Source organism: Artibeus jamaicensis, unplaced genomic scaffold (assembly GCF_021234435.1).
Source record: "Artibeus jamaicensis isolate MK-2021 breed Jamaican fruit bat unplaced genomic scaffold, CSHL_Jam_final contig_3126, whole genome shotgun sequence".
Lineage (NCBI taxonomy): Eukaryota > Metazoa > Chordata > Mammalia > Chiroptera > Phyllostomidae > Artibeus > Artibeus jamaicensis.
Window position 1 is genome coordinate 10,101,111 of NW_026521723.1, and position 14,777 is coordinate 10,115,887.

The 14,777-nt window shown below is 33.8% G+C and overlaps 1 protein-coding gene across 1 annotated transcript in view; it reads right to left on the bottom strand.

The window, feature by feature from the left end:
- Positions 1–14,777, bottom strand: part of ATG3 (autophagy related 3) — a 29,525-nt gene that overhangs the window by 8,324 nt on the left and 6,424 nt on the right. Inside the window, exons 3-7 of the mRNA XM_037144294.2 lie at positions 13,534–13,583; positions 10,804–10,874; positions 9,019–9,126; positions 5,557–5,606; positions 2,549–2,630 (exon numbers count right to left, since the gene is read on the bottom strand). Of these exons, the coding sequence (XP_037000189.1) occupies positions 2,549–2,630; positions 5,557–5,606; positions 9,019–9,126; positions 10,804–10,874; positions 13,534–13,583 (361 nt within the window). The remainder of the gene's footprint in view (positions 1–2,548; positions 2,631–5,556; positions 5,607–9,018; positions 9,127–10,803; positions 10,875–13,533; positions 13,584–14,777) is intronic.

Sequence of the window (14,777 nt, forward strand, 5' to 3'; positions counted from 1 at the left end):
TCCAGCCAAGATGGAGGTATAGGTAGATATACTGTGTCTCCTCCCACAGCCAAAAGAAGGACAATAAATTTTAAAACAAAAAAACCGCAGAACTGACAGAAAATCAAACTATACGTAACTCCAACAACCAACAAGCTAAATAATAAATATTCATTCAGACAAGTAGGAGGAGCAGATATGGTCAGCAGGGGCAGAGAGGACTTGTGACAAGGTGGTGACTAGAGGACCAGGGCAGGCAGCAGCTGGCAGAGGTGTCCCCACATTTAACTGCAGATAAACAAGGAGGAACAACTGGGGAGCAAGACAGACCACATGACCAAGAACTCCCATGCGGGGAAATAAAGCCTCAAAGACTCTTGACTGAAAAAAACCTGTGGGGGTTGAGGTGGCAGGAGAAACTCCTAGGCTCACAGGGGAATTTGTGTGAGAGATTCACAGGGTCCTTGAATGTACACAAACCCACTAACCTGGGAATCAGCACAAGAAGGGCCCAATTTGCTTGTGGGAAGTGGGGGAAGTGACTGAAAGCTGACTGAGAGCTAAGCAAGCGGCACTGCTCCCTCTCTGACCCTCCCCCACACACAAGGCCACATGTTGCCCCACCCTGGCAAATACCTAAGGCTCTGCCCCTTACTACTTGTAAAATGTACACTGAGACAAAAAATGGTCCAACTGAATGAACAGATCAAAGCTCCAGAAAAAAACATAACTAAGCAATGAAGAGATAGCCAACCTATCAGATGCACAGTTCAAAACACTGGTAATCAGGATGCTCACAGAAATGGTTCAATATGGCCTGCAAAAAAGGAGAAAGTGAAATAAAGGAAAATGCACAGGGAACCAAGAGTGATGAGAAAGAAATCGGGATACAAATCAACAGTTTGGACCAGAAGGAAGAAATAAACATTCAACCAGAATAGAATGAAGAAATAAGAATTTAAAACAATGAGAGACTTAGGAACCTCTGAGACAACTTTAAATGTTCCACAATCCAAATCATAGGGGTACCAGAAGGAGGAGGAAGACCAAGAAATTGAAAACTTATTTCAACAAATAATGAAGGAGTACTTCCCCAATCTGGTGAAGGAAGCAGAATTCCAAGAAGCTCAGAGAGTCCCAAAGAAATTCAATCCAAAGAAACACACACCAAAGCACATCATAATTAAATCACTGAAAATTAAAGAGAAAAGAATCTTAAAAGCAGCAAGAGAAAAAGAGACTGTTACCTACAAAGTAGTTCCCATAAGACTATCAATCAGCTGATTTCTCAAAAGAAAACTTGCAGGCAATTTGGGGCTGGAAAGAATTATTTGAAGTCATGAAAGGCAAAGACCTACATCCAAGATTACTCTATCCAGCAAACCTATCATTTAGAATGGAAGGGCAGATAAAGTGCTTCCCAGATAAGGTCAAGTTAAAGGAGTTCATCATCACCAAACCCTTATTATATGAAATGTTAAAGGGACTTGTATCTAAGAAAAAAAAGATGATCAAAAATATGAACAGTAAAATAATGACAAACTCAAAACTATCAACAACCAAACCTAAAACAAAGCAAACTACAGCAGGAACAGAATCACAGAAATGGAAATCACATGGAGGATTACCAGTGGAGAAGGGGAGGGGAGAGAATGGGGGAAAAGGTACAGGGAATAAGAAGCATAAATGGTGGGTACAAAATAAGGAGGAGGTTAAGAATAGTATAGGAAATGGAGAAGGCAAAGACCTTATATGTATGACCCATGGAAATGAACTCAGCTGGGGGAATGCTGGTGGGTAGGGGGGTGCAGGGTGGAGGGGCATAAAGTGGGGAAAAATAAAACAACTGTTACAACATAAAATATACTTAAAAGGAAAAAAACTATTTTCTTATGTAAAAAAACAAGGGAAAGTGTATAATAAAGACAGATTGAATTTAACAGAGAGGTTGCTCTGGTGACAGCAATTTTTTCATCTATTTTTAAATATCTGAGGTTTCACACGTATTAAAGATTACCATGCTAACAGAATATGAAACTTAGAATAGCTATATATTTTTAGACCTCTATGACTCTGTTCTGTTAGTACAGAGGGTTTTGATCTCTTATAACAATGATTCATGAATGCAGTGATTCTCAGCTGGCAACCCTTGGATGGCATTTCAGAATCTCAGGGAATATTGAGGGGATTCTGTATAGTTCAAAAGGCCCCCTTAAAAGTCACTATTGTAAGGTTTTCACAGGACAATGCTATCAAAAAAGAAAATACAAATGCATAACCAAATGTTGTTTGGCTCTGAAAGAGTTTTAAAAGTTAGCTTTAAGAATCTGTATCCTCCAGAAATACCCAGTATTAAAGATTTATGACTAATATTTATCACAGTAGAAATAATGCTGTAAAGGCTATGCTCTAAGTAGACAATTCCAAGATCAAAGTAAGTTCTGCACTGATTAAAGTTAAACTAAACAAAATCCTCTCTGAGCTATTAAATGTTAAAATTTAACATGAATTACAAATATTCCCAAATCAGTATTCTAGTGTGATTAAAGTAAATCTGGAACACAGATACCTTCCATATCTGCAGCTTCTCCTTCCTCTTCCTCTTCCTCCTCCTCACATAATGCTGAATGATCTTGAAGTTTTATACTGTCCTTTGAAATCAATTATATTTAAAGTCACTTAAATATGTTCGTTATTTCAAATACTGAACATCACATGCCAGCAAAGTTCTAACTAGTGAAAAAAAGAATGCTAAGACAGTCCTTATGCTCAAGAAACTCCTACTCTAGTGAGATGATAAACCCCAGAAACAATCATTAAAAATGCTGTGAATGAAAAATATAAGTTGCCCTGGTCAGGTGGCTCAGTTGGTTAGAACATGGTCCCAAAATGCCAAGGTTGCAGGTTCAATCCCATCAGGGCACATACAAGAAACAATCAATGAATGCATAAATAAGTGGGACAACAAATCAAATTGATGTTTTTCTTTCTCTTTCTCTCTCTCCTCCCCCTTCCCTCCCTCCCTCCCCTCCCTCTCTCTCCACCTCCTTCCTTCCCTCACCCTTCCTGCTTCTTTAAAACTAATCAATAAAAAAAGAAAAATATAAAGAGCATTATAGAAACACCAATAGTCATCTAAGTTAACCATTTAAAAATAGTAACCAATAAAACAATATTTTTAGTTAACCAATTCACTGGTATTAAAAAATTAGTTCAAAGTTATATTAAAGGTATATATTTATAAATCATGACATACTTACATGTTAAATGTATCATTATAAATCAAACAATATATCCTAATTTATGAATATACTGGCTGAATTAAGAAATTACAATTCTTCGGCCCTGGCTGGCGTAGCTCAGTGGATTGAGCGCGGACCTGCGAACCAGAGTATCGCAGTTCGATTCCCAGTCAGGGCACATGCCTGGGTTGCAGGCCAGTTCTCAGCAGAGGACGCATGAGAAGCAACCATACATTGATATTTCTCTCCCACTCTTTCTCCTTCCCTTCCCCTCTCTCGAAAAATAAATAAAATATAAAAAAAAAAAGAAATTACAATTCTTACAACACATAAGATTTCAGTTCAATTTCTTAACTATATTAGCATTAAAATGGAAGAATAATGCTAACCAAAAACAAGCATAATATATTAATATATTTACCATTTTCACAAAATATTAAAAAATCTGAAGTCAATGTACTAAGTCAAAAATTGGATACCTAGTTTCACCAAATTTACAATCGACAATTTTAATTAGGGATAATTTTACTTATCACTAGAAACTTAAGTCATGTGCCACTATTACACCCAAAATATAAAGTAATAGAAGAAAGTATCTGGGTAATTGTTCAATGAGCCAATATCTGACAAACTGATTATAATGGAAATTCTAATCACATTGGATGTTCATACTTGATATAGTAAAATACAGAGGAAATCAACAACAAAGATTAATACTTGGGGTCTGGATGGCAAGTATTCTAAGCACTAAATGATAAAAAATAATGTAAATTTTATATTAAATAGAAAATGACAGGAAAGATATTCTAGTTGCAAATTATTCTAAGCATTCATCCTTTAGCAGGACATACGATGTTAAGTGGGATACCAAGCACCATATTAACCACTATTGCATTTATTAAAAATTTATGAAAGAATTACACCCAACCTACCAAAATAATATTATCTAAACTACTCTACCATTTATCATTCCCAAAACCTGAAGCATATACACTAAAGGCTAAACAAAATCTTTTGAAGCAGCAAGGCCATTTAATTTCTCCTTAGTCATTCAAATTCTCCAAAAAGTAGAATTTCAAAAGGAAAAACAGTCAGACTAATGAACTCCATTTAGGGAAGCATAAAGTGAATTTCTTTTTTTTAAGATTTTATTTTTATTTATATTTAGAGAGAGCGGAAGGGAAGGAGAGAAACATCAATGTGTGGTTGCCTCTTGTGTGCCCCCAAGTAGAGACTTGGCCTGCAACCCAGGCAGGTGCCCTGACTGGGAATCGAACCAGCGACACTTTGGTTCGCAGCCCACGCTCGATCCACTGAGCTATGCCAGCCAGGGCTTAAAGTGAATTTCTAACAAGCATAAAATTGTACACTGGAAAAAAAAAGTTGTAGTTTCTAACATTGTCTGTTAAGCCCAGTTACAAATCCCAAAAGATCCAAACAACAAAAACAAAGAAGAGTATCTGAAACTAGTAATTGTTGCGGTTGAATGTTTTGTAAGGAAAAAATAAACACAATTATTCTGTCTAAATACTCTGTTCTCTAAGAGACTTAACAAAATAATTAAGAAAACATATGTAAAGACATTTGGTATTATTTTTCTCACATAATTTCAAAAAACTATGTAAAAATATAAAGAAAAGTACAATCATTCTCTTTAGAAATGAAAAGCTGATATAGTCTGAATTAACTGAAAACTTTCAAGTTGGAAAATTCCACCCAATGATATATTTTACCCCCCCAAATCGTACAATACAACCTAACTTATTTAGCTTCTACTCATGATTCAAAATGTCATGATTCTAAATGATGCTGAAATTTAGCTTTAAGTTTAAAAAAAAAAACCAAACAAAACTTCATAGTAGCAGTAAATTAAGAAATAAGACGTAATGAGTAAATTGCTTAAGAAAATGTTTAACTACAAAATTTTAACTATATCAATCAATACCATCTACTGCTCAGCAAGTAGACAGAACTACTTCAAAAGCCTCCACTTACAGAACATATAAACATATGTTCTGTATTTAAACATAAAAAGCTAGTTCTCTTATGCCAGACTAAAAGCCCTCTCAATTAGTAAAAATTAGATTTTATCAGTTACAATCTCAAAAAATGTTTTTCTAAACCTATGACAGAGAAGGAAAAGAAGAGAAGCACTGGGAAACAGAAGTGTTTCCATATGTTGATATAAAAAAATGAGAGGGGGTAAAAAGCTAGAATATAAAAACACTTGATAACAAATCATCAGTTTAAGTAAGAATAATATGAGTAATCTTAAAATATACATATGGAAATAACTAGGTCACTGAATTTGGAAACATATCCAATAAACCAGTACCTTGCTTTCCAGTGTGATCTCCTTAGCTGCTTCAGTTATTCCCGTAACACCTGTTTAAAATTGTGCAAAACAGAGTAACTTGAAGTTGTTAAACACTCTTTTGATTCAAGCAACATAAAACACTTAAATTTATCTAAATTCTCACAACTGCTCAGAAATGAGGAGGCAATGTTAGCAGCATTTTTACAAATAAACTCTAATAGGATAAATAATCCCAAACGGTATTTCTCAAATTAAAAAAATAAAATACCAATTCAATATTTTACCATGAATTATACTATTCTATCATTTGTCATTTACTTTCCTTGTGAGTATCTATCAAAATACATATTTATTCTCATAAAAAAACAGATTAAGAGACTATAGGAGTCATATTCTATTTAACCTTTCATCAAAATATTCTCAACAAGGTATTAGTTATAGTAATACGCCATTTGCTTCAGAAATCTAGGACACCCAGAGGTAGTAATATTATATCACATTTATGTAGGGCTATTTTACTGTTTCCACATTTTATTTAATCCTTATAAACATTATCTGTGAGGTAGTTAGGTAATAATTTCTCCCTACAAAAAAAAATAAAGTCTCCTGAGAAGTAAAATATCTTGAAAGTCATATCCAGTCTAGGCAGTCTTAGGTAGTTGAGATACTGGGATTCAAATCCACATGTTCGGACTATTGGTTCAATGCTCTAACCACTACCTAAGCAACTACCTCAGAACTTACTTGTCTCGATGAAGGCGACATTATGCATACAGCAGCACAACAAATCAGCTAGACTGTATTTCTAATTCAAAATATATGTCAGTGCTGGAATGAAAATACTACAGAAAAGAACCCTACATACAAAATATGCTTTGCTCCTTTGTTAATCTTCCAAAATCTTGATAATCAATTTTAAAATGAAAAACGCCACAATTCACAACTCTAGCATAAAGCTTTTACTTCACAGTAATTTTTCTAAAAATTACTATGACAGGTATGATTACTTCATAACACTAAAAACCAAATCTTAATATACTGTATTGGTATTATAAAACAATTCTCTGAATCCACTATATAGAAACAAAGAAAATAAACCTCTTCGATTTGTCTAAATTTGCATTAAACCAGACTCTTCTAAAAGTAGTACACACTGGGAGGGAGGGAGGGAGTTTAAATGACTCTAATGAGGATAATACTTTCAAGGGCTATGATGGTTCATTTTATGTCAACTTGGGAAGGTTACTGCTTCCAGATATTTGGTCAAACACTAGTCTAGATGTAGCTGTGCAGGTATTTTTTTAGATGTTATTAACATTTACATCAGTGTACTTTGAATAAAACAGACTACTGTCCATAATGTGAGTGGGTCTCACCCAATGAAGGCCGTAAGAGAAAAAGACTTGAGTCCTCAGAAAGAAGGAATTCTGCCATTAGAAGACAGCTGCAGTGATCAACCCTTACCTGGGCCTTCAGCCTGCTGGCAAGCCTGCCCTATAAACTTCAGACTTCCCAAGGTCCCACAATCACACAAGCCAATTCCTAAAAATAAATCTATACCTATATCTATATCTGCAATCTATTATCACTGTATCTTCATTCTATTCATTACATTTCTCTAGAGGACCATGACTAATACAAGGGCTAAAAGAAATCAAAGGAATCTGAAAGGAGTAAAGCAGACACGAAGCAAAACATCCCCCCAAACTTGAGGTGACAAGGAATCAGGCACATGACCTTACCTTGTGAGTCAGTAGAAGCACTGTTTTTAATCATATCAGGATATAATTTAAACCTGAAATTCTATCTCTCACAAACAGTTGTAATTTATTATATCAAATTAACTGCAGTAGAATACTACTTTGTTTTCCAATTATGAAAATGTTACTTTTCCCCATTAGCAGGGCAACCATTTGTTTTAGTTGTCAATTTTCTGTAATAGACTTTGTCAATCCTATTATACTGACACCTACTTATCTGTGTAATGAATGCTTTTATAAATATGCACCTGAATTCTGGGACAGTATGTAATTATAGAATAAAATACAAGTAGACAACAGAGTAATTCATTAACTTTACATCAGAAACCTAGTATAATCGATGGCTCTAGTCATTCAACAATTTCCTACAGATGTGCTGCCCAAACTTCTAGTCATGGAAAAACTAAAGCAGAATAGCCAAATGATTTTTGGAAATAATGGAAAATAAAAGTTAGAGGATGATTTTTTAAATTAGTTTATAAAGTATTCAATCTGCTATTTTCTTTAGGCCTTGACATAACACTGAACTCATTAAGAATAACAAGTGAGTTTCCCATCAAGGAGACCAAATTCTGAACCTGCACCTCTTATCACCATAAACAAACAGATGGCAGCCAGTGTTCTTTACCCAGAGTAGAGGAGAAACTGACCTAACAAGGTACTTCTTCCTGAACAAATTACTTAGCCTGTGTGTACTGCAGTTGGTCTCAATTAAGGGCAGAGATTTTGCCCTTCTTAGAATATTTGGCAATGCCTGAGTGTATTTTTGGTTGTCACAACTGGTAGACTGTACTGACATCCAGTGAGTAAAGCTCAGAGACACTGCTAAATATTCTGTATTATACAGAATACACTGAAACAAAGAATTACCTAGCCCACAATGTTAATAGTGCTAAAGTTGAGAAACCCATTTCTACCACTACTTTTGATATACCTCCTACTTTCTAGTGCTTAGAGGGAGAAAACTTATTTTCAATATCTTAGGTTTAAACTCAAAACATACTCATTAAAACTAAATCATAAATTATAGTTTACTATAGCAGCACATAATAATATGCATTTACATAGTTAATATAAAATATACCAGCAAAATAGGTTTTTAGGACTTGGAATTTTAAAAAATCATATTCAGAGATCCAACTAACTTACGCAAATATACCCTTATGAATGGCTTAAATTTCGGTAAATCCTTTAACAAAAATTTGTTTAACAACTTCTATACTATGTATCAGATACTATGTAGATAATGAGGATTCAACATTAAACCTCTACCTTTATAATCCTTAGAAACCTCTTAGAATCACTCAAGAAATAATTATTAAATAATTTTAAATGCCAGGTCTTTGAGTAAAGCGAATGAGAGTAGGGTATGGTTCCTGTCCTAAAGCTCATCATCCAACGATTGAATGTCGTAAGAATAAGAGATCCAAAGCAAAGCAGTATGCGCATTCAGTATTTCTAATTGGCTTTCTTCTTTCCTTAGACATAAAGAAAATGATATGCATATTTTCAAACTGCTACTGAAGTAGCAGTACTGTAGAAATATGATATACTCTGCGAGAGTTTTTTTCCAATTTGTCCTCCTGCTTCTTTTCTGGCAAGTCCACTGTGCCTTATGTATGCTCTTTTTGTTTTGTTTTAAATCAAGGCTGTTATAAAAGATTATAAAATAGTTTAAAACAATTTAAGCCAAATATATGCCATTCTATTCTCCTCTTACCGGTGTTATGATAAGTATCTACCCATCCTCCATCACCATCATCTTCTTCAATGATAGCTTCCAACTCATCTGAATATTCCATCTGCTTGCAACGCTTGTAGCATGGTACTATAAAAAATAGCAAACACAGTAAGCAACAAATAATCTGCTTCCTATAAATCCATTTTTAAAAACAGAAATCTTATATCATAAAATATATTTTTACCACCAAAATATTAGTGAATATTACAGTTCACTTCTAATAAAAGTGATCAAGGAGTTATATGCAGCCCACAGACACAATTATTTGACCACATTTATCTTTCCCTTAAATAGCTTATTTTTATTTATTTACTTTAGACAGAGGGGAAGAGAGAGAGAAAGAGAGGGAAACCATCAGCATATGGTTGCTTTTTGTGTGCCCCCCTACTGGGGACCTGACCTGGCCGGCAACCCAGGCACGTGCCCTAAATGAGAATAGAACTAGCGACCCTTTGGTTTGCAGGCCAGAGCTCAATCCACTGAGCCACACCAGCCAGGGCCAAATACTTTATTTTTAGAAGACAAGCAGAAAGGCTCTACTGGGAGTGTTCTATAAATTCTTTACCCTGATGGTCTGTGAAAACTGCAAGCTGAAGCAAGAGATGACATTGTTCAACTTCAGGCTAATGAATAATACCTTATTCTAATAGTTTTACTCTCAGAATATGGAGGCACCATCTGTTATTCTCAGAGGTGGTAGAGGTGACCTCCAGCTATTCATAATGGGCAAACCAGTGTAAAATCCACTGCTAAATTTTATTCTATTAGCCCTGGCTGGTGTAGCTCAGTGGATTGAGCACAGGCCTGTGAAGCAAAGGATCGCCAGTTCGATTTCCAGTCAGGGCACATGCCTAGGTTGCAGGCCAGGTCCCCAGTAGGGGACACATGAGAGGCAACCACACACTGATGTTTCTCTCCCACTCTTTCTCCTTCCCTCCCTGTCTCTCTAAAAATAATAAAAATATAAAAAATTTATTCTATTACACAATATTGGTATCAGGTTTTTCATATAGCAGATATGTCAATTAACAGGTATTATTATTCAGATAAGCCTAAAACCGAACAACTATAGTGTAAAAACATTATAATATATGGTCAACAAATTGCTATGAATACCCTAATTTTAAAAAACAAGATATTAATGATTTATATTAACAAAAAAACCCCACACATATTATTTTGTATATATGTTCCTTTTCCTATAATGGGTAAATCAGAACAGAAATCAACATATTGTTACATGATTAGATAGGAACTATAACTTTTTTGTTTTCAAATTAGCTTCTTAAATAAAATGTTCTGTTTCAAAAACATTTTTAAACTTATAGACAATTTTTCAATGACATAGTTAATAAAATCTTTAGCTTTGAGCTTTTAGATGTCAAAGTTAGTGTCAATTTCATTTGCTATGAAAAATTTAAATCTCAAGATGATAAAAATCAAATAGCTAAAAAGATTAAGTCAACTTAAAAAATCCTATTACAAGAAGTCCAACTCTGCTTAGGGACCCTTTTCCAAAATATCTTAAAACTAGACATTTCTGGCAAAAAGAAATCACAAGAAGAAAGGAGATGAATATCAAGTAAGAAAATAGAACACCTTAGCAATAAAAAAACCTAAAGCTTCATTAAATTTCCAAATCTGTCTGAAAGCAGCTATAAGTACAGCACTAATTAAGACCAGTAAGTGCAAATACTAAAAGTTTTTTTTTAAATATCTAATTCTTCATGCAAAACTGACTAATACATGCAACATAATTCTTACCATTTTTGGTGACCAAAAATTGTTTGCCTGTTGGAAGGTATGCTTTCACTTTCAATTCTTCCCCTGTAGCCCTTTAAAAGAGTCAAAAGCACCAAAATACCAAAGGAAAAAAAAATTTTAAGGCAAAGATAAAACACATTTAAATTTCAAAACTGCACAATCCACAACCCTGAATAAACTGTTTTAGGACTGGTTTGGGAAGAATGCCATTAAGTGATATATTTCAGGGAATCAAAGAACAAAGCAATATTGTAAGTGAAATGTACTAAGAGATGCAGACAGACCTAAGAGAATTTGGATTAATATTAAAGAAAAAATATAGAATAATACAGAGTGACTATTATATTTGGCTCTAAACAACAACAAAAAATGCTGTTCTTTAGTGAGTATAAGCTCATTTAGATTTTTAATCCTACCCCTCACCCTGAGACCAAGAAGAGGCTGAAAAATAGCTGCATGACACTGCATAACAAAGTAGGTGTTAGCAAGATCTCTGTTCCTACCACTCTTAAATTGGAACTAAAATATAAAAAAAGATGCTTTGAAACACAAGATGTTAATGTTGAGAATAAATGAAAACAAACAGTGTTTTTTAAGTATAGGATTTAGATCTCTAACATGTATTATTTTTATCTAATCTTCAGAACCCTGAGGTGGATTACATTAATATCCCCCTTTTTATAGGTAAATAAATGAGAGATTAAAGAAGACTGCCCACTGTTAGAAAGCCAGAAGGTGGAAGTGCCAGGATTATACCAAGTGAGTCCAGGGCCCCTGCTTTTAAACATGACTCCCTCTGATATTTCAGTGCTACTCTGAACACCTCATTAATAATTTGTTCAAAGAATCTTCTGTGGTCACCTACTGGAATTGGCCAGAACTGGGGTGGAATATGATGTCTGTCTCAAACACATGAACAATTGGAGTTCTACTGCCTTCTCAAGGTTCAGTCTAAAATTCAAATCCTCTATTTGAGCACAAAATAAAGCCAGAGAGCCTTCGAGATGTCCTTGGACCTTCCCAAGTGTCAAATTCAACAATGCCACAGCAATGCCTAAAGTTCTAGGGAAGAAGATATAGTAAGGTCCTGGTGGCATGTATAGATGTGAAAGTATAGCATGGAAATATTCTGTTTCAAGCATTGATTTAAAATGAATTGTTCCTTTGATCTCAGGGATTCAGCCATAAGTGTGGACACTGGAGCGAGGTATAACTGAGTTCTCAGTTACAATGAAATTATTTCAACCATCATAATTCATCAAGTAGAACCATAAACTACTGCCTGCTAAAAGATCCTGTCCATATGTATAATCCCTATAAGAATACTATATATTGTATATATGAATTAGACAATTAAGGACTATGAAAAATAAATCTGAAAAAGAACTGTATCATACTGAAGAAAATCCTAAATTAGCTGTTTACAAAATTAATATTATTTAAAAATTTATATACATATTTGACTTAAAATATGTATGAAATATAGACCAGACCTACCTAAATATAGTTTTAACTTCATGCAGGATGGAGGAAAAAAAGTCAACCAACCACTCTTACTAAATCAGGTAGTTTCTATGACATTAACTCAGTTTTAAATATGGAACAAAAATATGTGTAGGAAAGACAAGGACATAAAAATAAATCTGACATTTTGGCCTTGATACATAAGAAACAATGCTTTGAAAGATAAAGAACAATTAATAATTAGAATTATAACAACTGTTTTGGATATTTGTTAAATATAAACATTAAGGAGAAAAGGCCACAGATGAAAGAGAGTTCCAACTCTGGTTTAAAATATTTTGATTCTTAGAGCTGTTCAGATTATTACAGAAAACATTATCAATTCTAGAAACCCTCCTCCCAAATCAAAACCGTGCCTTTCAACTATAATTGAAAAACTGTTGTTGAGAGAAACAAAGGACTTAATAAGTTGAACAACTTATATCCAAACAAGATGATAATTCCAAAAAATTCTAGAACAATTAGAACAGTTCTGCCAGTATTGAGATCACTTTTTCAGCAAATGTCTGGTGGTTTTACTCTAAGTATTTAGAAGTAACGAAACTACTTTTTTATAACATTGTTATTATTCAGAATATTTTAAATAAAAAATGAGATCAGCTAAGTTGCTTAAATTACTTTTATAATTAAAAGAAAAATAAAGAAAATAAAACATTTTTTGAGTCTATTACTGGCAGATTCCCTATGAAGACCTTAAGGGAAAAAAAGTTATCATGAAACTTTTAAACTTTAAACTTTTGAGCTTATTCCTAAAAAGGAAGCACACTTTTGAATTTTAATAAAAAGTTTTACAGTTTAAAGAACATAAGACTCTGCAAAATCTCTGCATTAACATTATAAAAATATTCACTAAATACTTATTAATTTGAAAAAATGAGCTGATCAAATTTATAATCTCTTGAATGCTATTTTTAAAAGACAATAGAAAGAAGAGGAATAATAAGTAGCAAAGGAAGTAAAGGCATTCATCTCAAAAATGCCCATCTTTTGTATCAACAGAGCAAAAAAAAAACAGGTGTTAACACCCAATTTTTCTTCCTTTATTTTTATTTTGAATATCACTGGGGAACTGCTTCATAGAAAAATCTACTGAAGAGGATTAGATTGGTCATTCTCATTTGTATGCCCTAACCTATTTTTCAAACTGCCGTAATTATGAAGTCATACCTTTTACTAATTTTCTATTCTTCACCCAAGATTACTTACCATTGCCATGTCGGACAGTGGTGAACTAAGTGATCTCCAGCTGCCACAAACTATTTAAGGATTTAGAAGGAATATGAAAAAGTAGAAAGAAAAATTGAACGTTACTGAATGTAAGGTGGCCAAATACCAAAAGTGTTCATCTTGTGTACTGACACTCAATAATCAGTTTAAATGCAAACAGCACCAAGTCCAGCACCTCTCTACCAGCCTGAACACTGTTGATTATTAAAACAGCAAAAATTTTAACATCCATAGAAATTTAAATTAATTTTAGAAGAAAAAACATTAAATGCTATTTTTAATTCAATTTTTATCACTGGATTAAATGTCAAAAGCATACATATGCATCATGAAATGTATAAAGTTGACATTACAGGATTTAAGATGTCAAAAATCATTTTATGGATAAATAAAATGTAAAGAAGATTCCTGCTAGTGACTGAAAACTCAAGAACTTTGGAAAAATTACTAAATAGATACATGGCTGATATAAGAATAGTTTATCACATTACATTTCTTCCTATTTAAAAAAAATTGAGGAAATAGCCAATTTGAAAGTTTTTTCACACTCTTAAAGAAATATTAACAAGAGTGAGAAGTGTAGGGCCAAACAATGGAAAAAAAGAAGCTTTTGGAATGACGTGGACAACAGCAAGACAAAAAAGAAAATGAATGCTCCAACCCCCTTGCCGGGTGGCTAAGGGGGCTGGAGCATCCTCATGCACACCAAATACTCGTGGGTTTGATTCCCAGTCAGGGCATCTACAAGAGGCAACCAATGAATGTTTCTCTCTCTCCCTCCCCTTCCCCTCTCTGTAGTATCAATTAACATATCCTCCAGTGAGGATTTTAAAAAAAAACTGCACCTTCTAAAAAACCTTGGACTTTGTGAGCAGATTCAACATTAAACAAATTTTTGTTTATTGGGTTTTTTTCCCCGAAAATAAAAAACAGACTCAGAAAGAAATAGTTTAACTTTTTGAGAACTTCCATTATACATGCACATGAATTAATCTTACTACAAGACAGAAATCCTGTTTATTCCAGAGAGCAGAAAAATGAAAGTCTGTTAGGTATAACTGCAGTGTCCCAACTCAAGCAATATGCACACATACTTTCCCAATTACTATTTCACAACAGCTCTAACTTAAAATCATGTGTTGTTCATGGGTTTATTACACAGCAAAAAATTATAATGTGTTTAATTTTCTAATGCCTTTCTCAGAAAAGCCCATCTACATGTA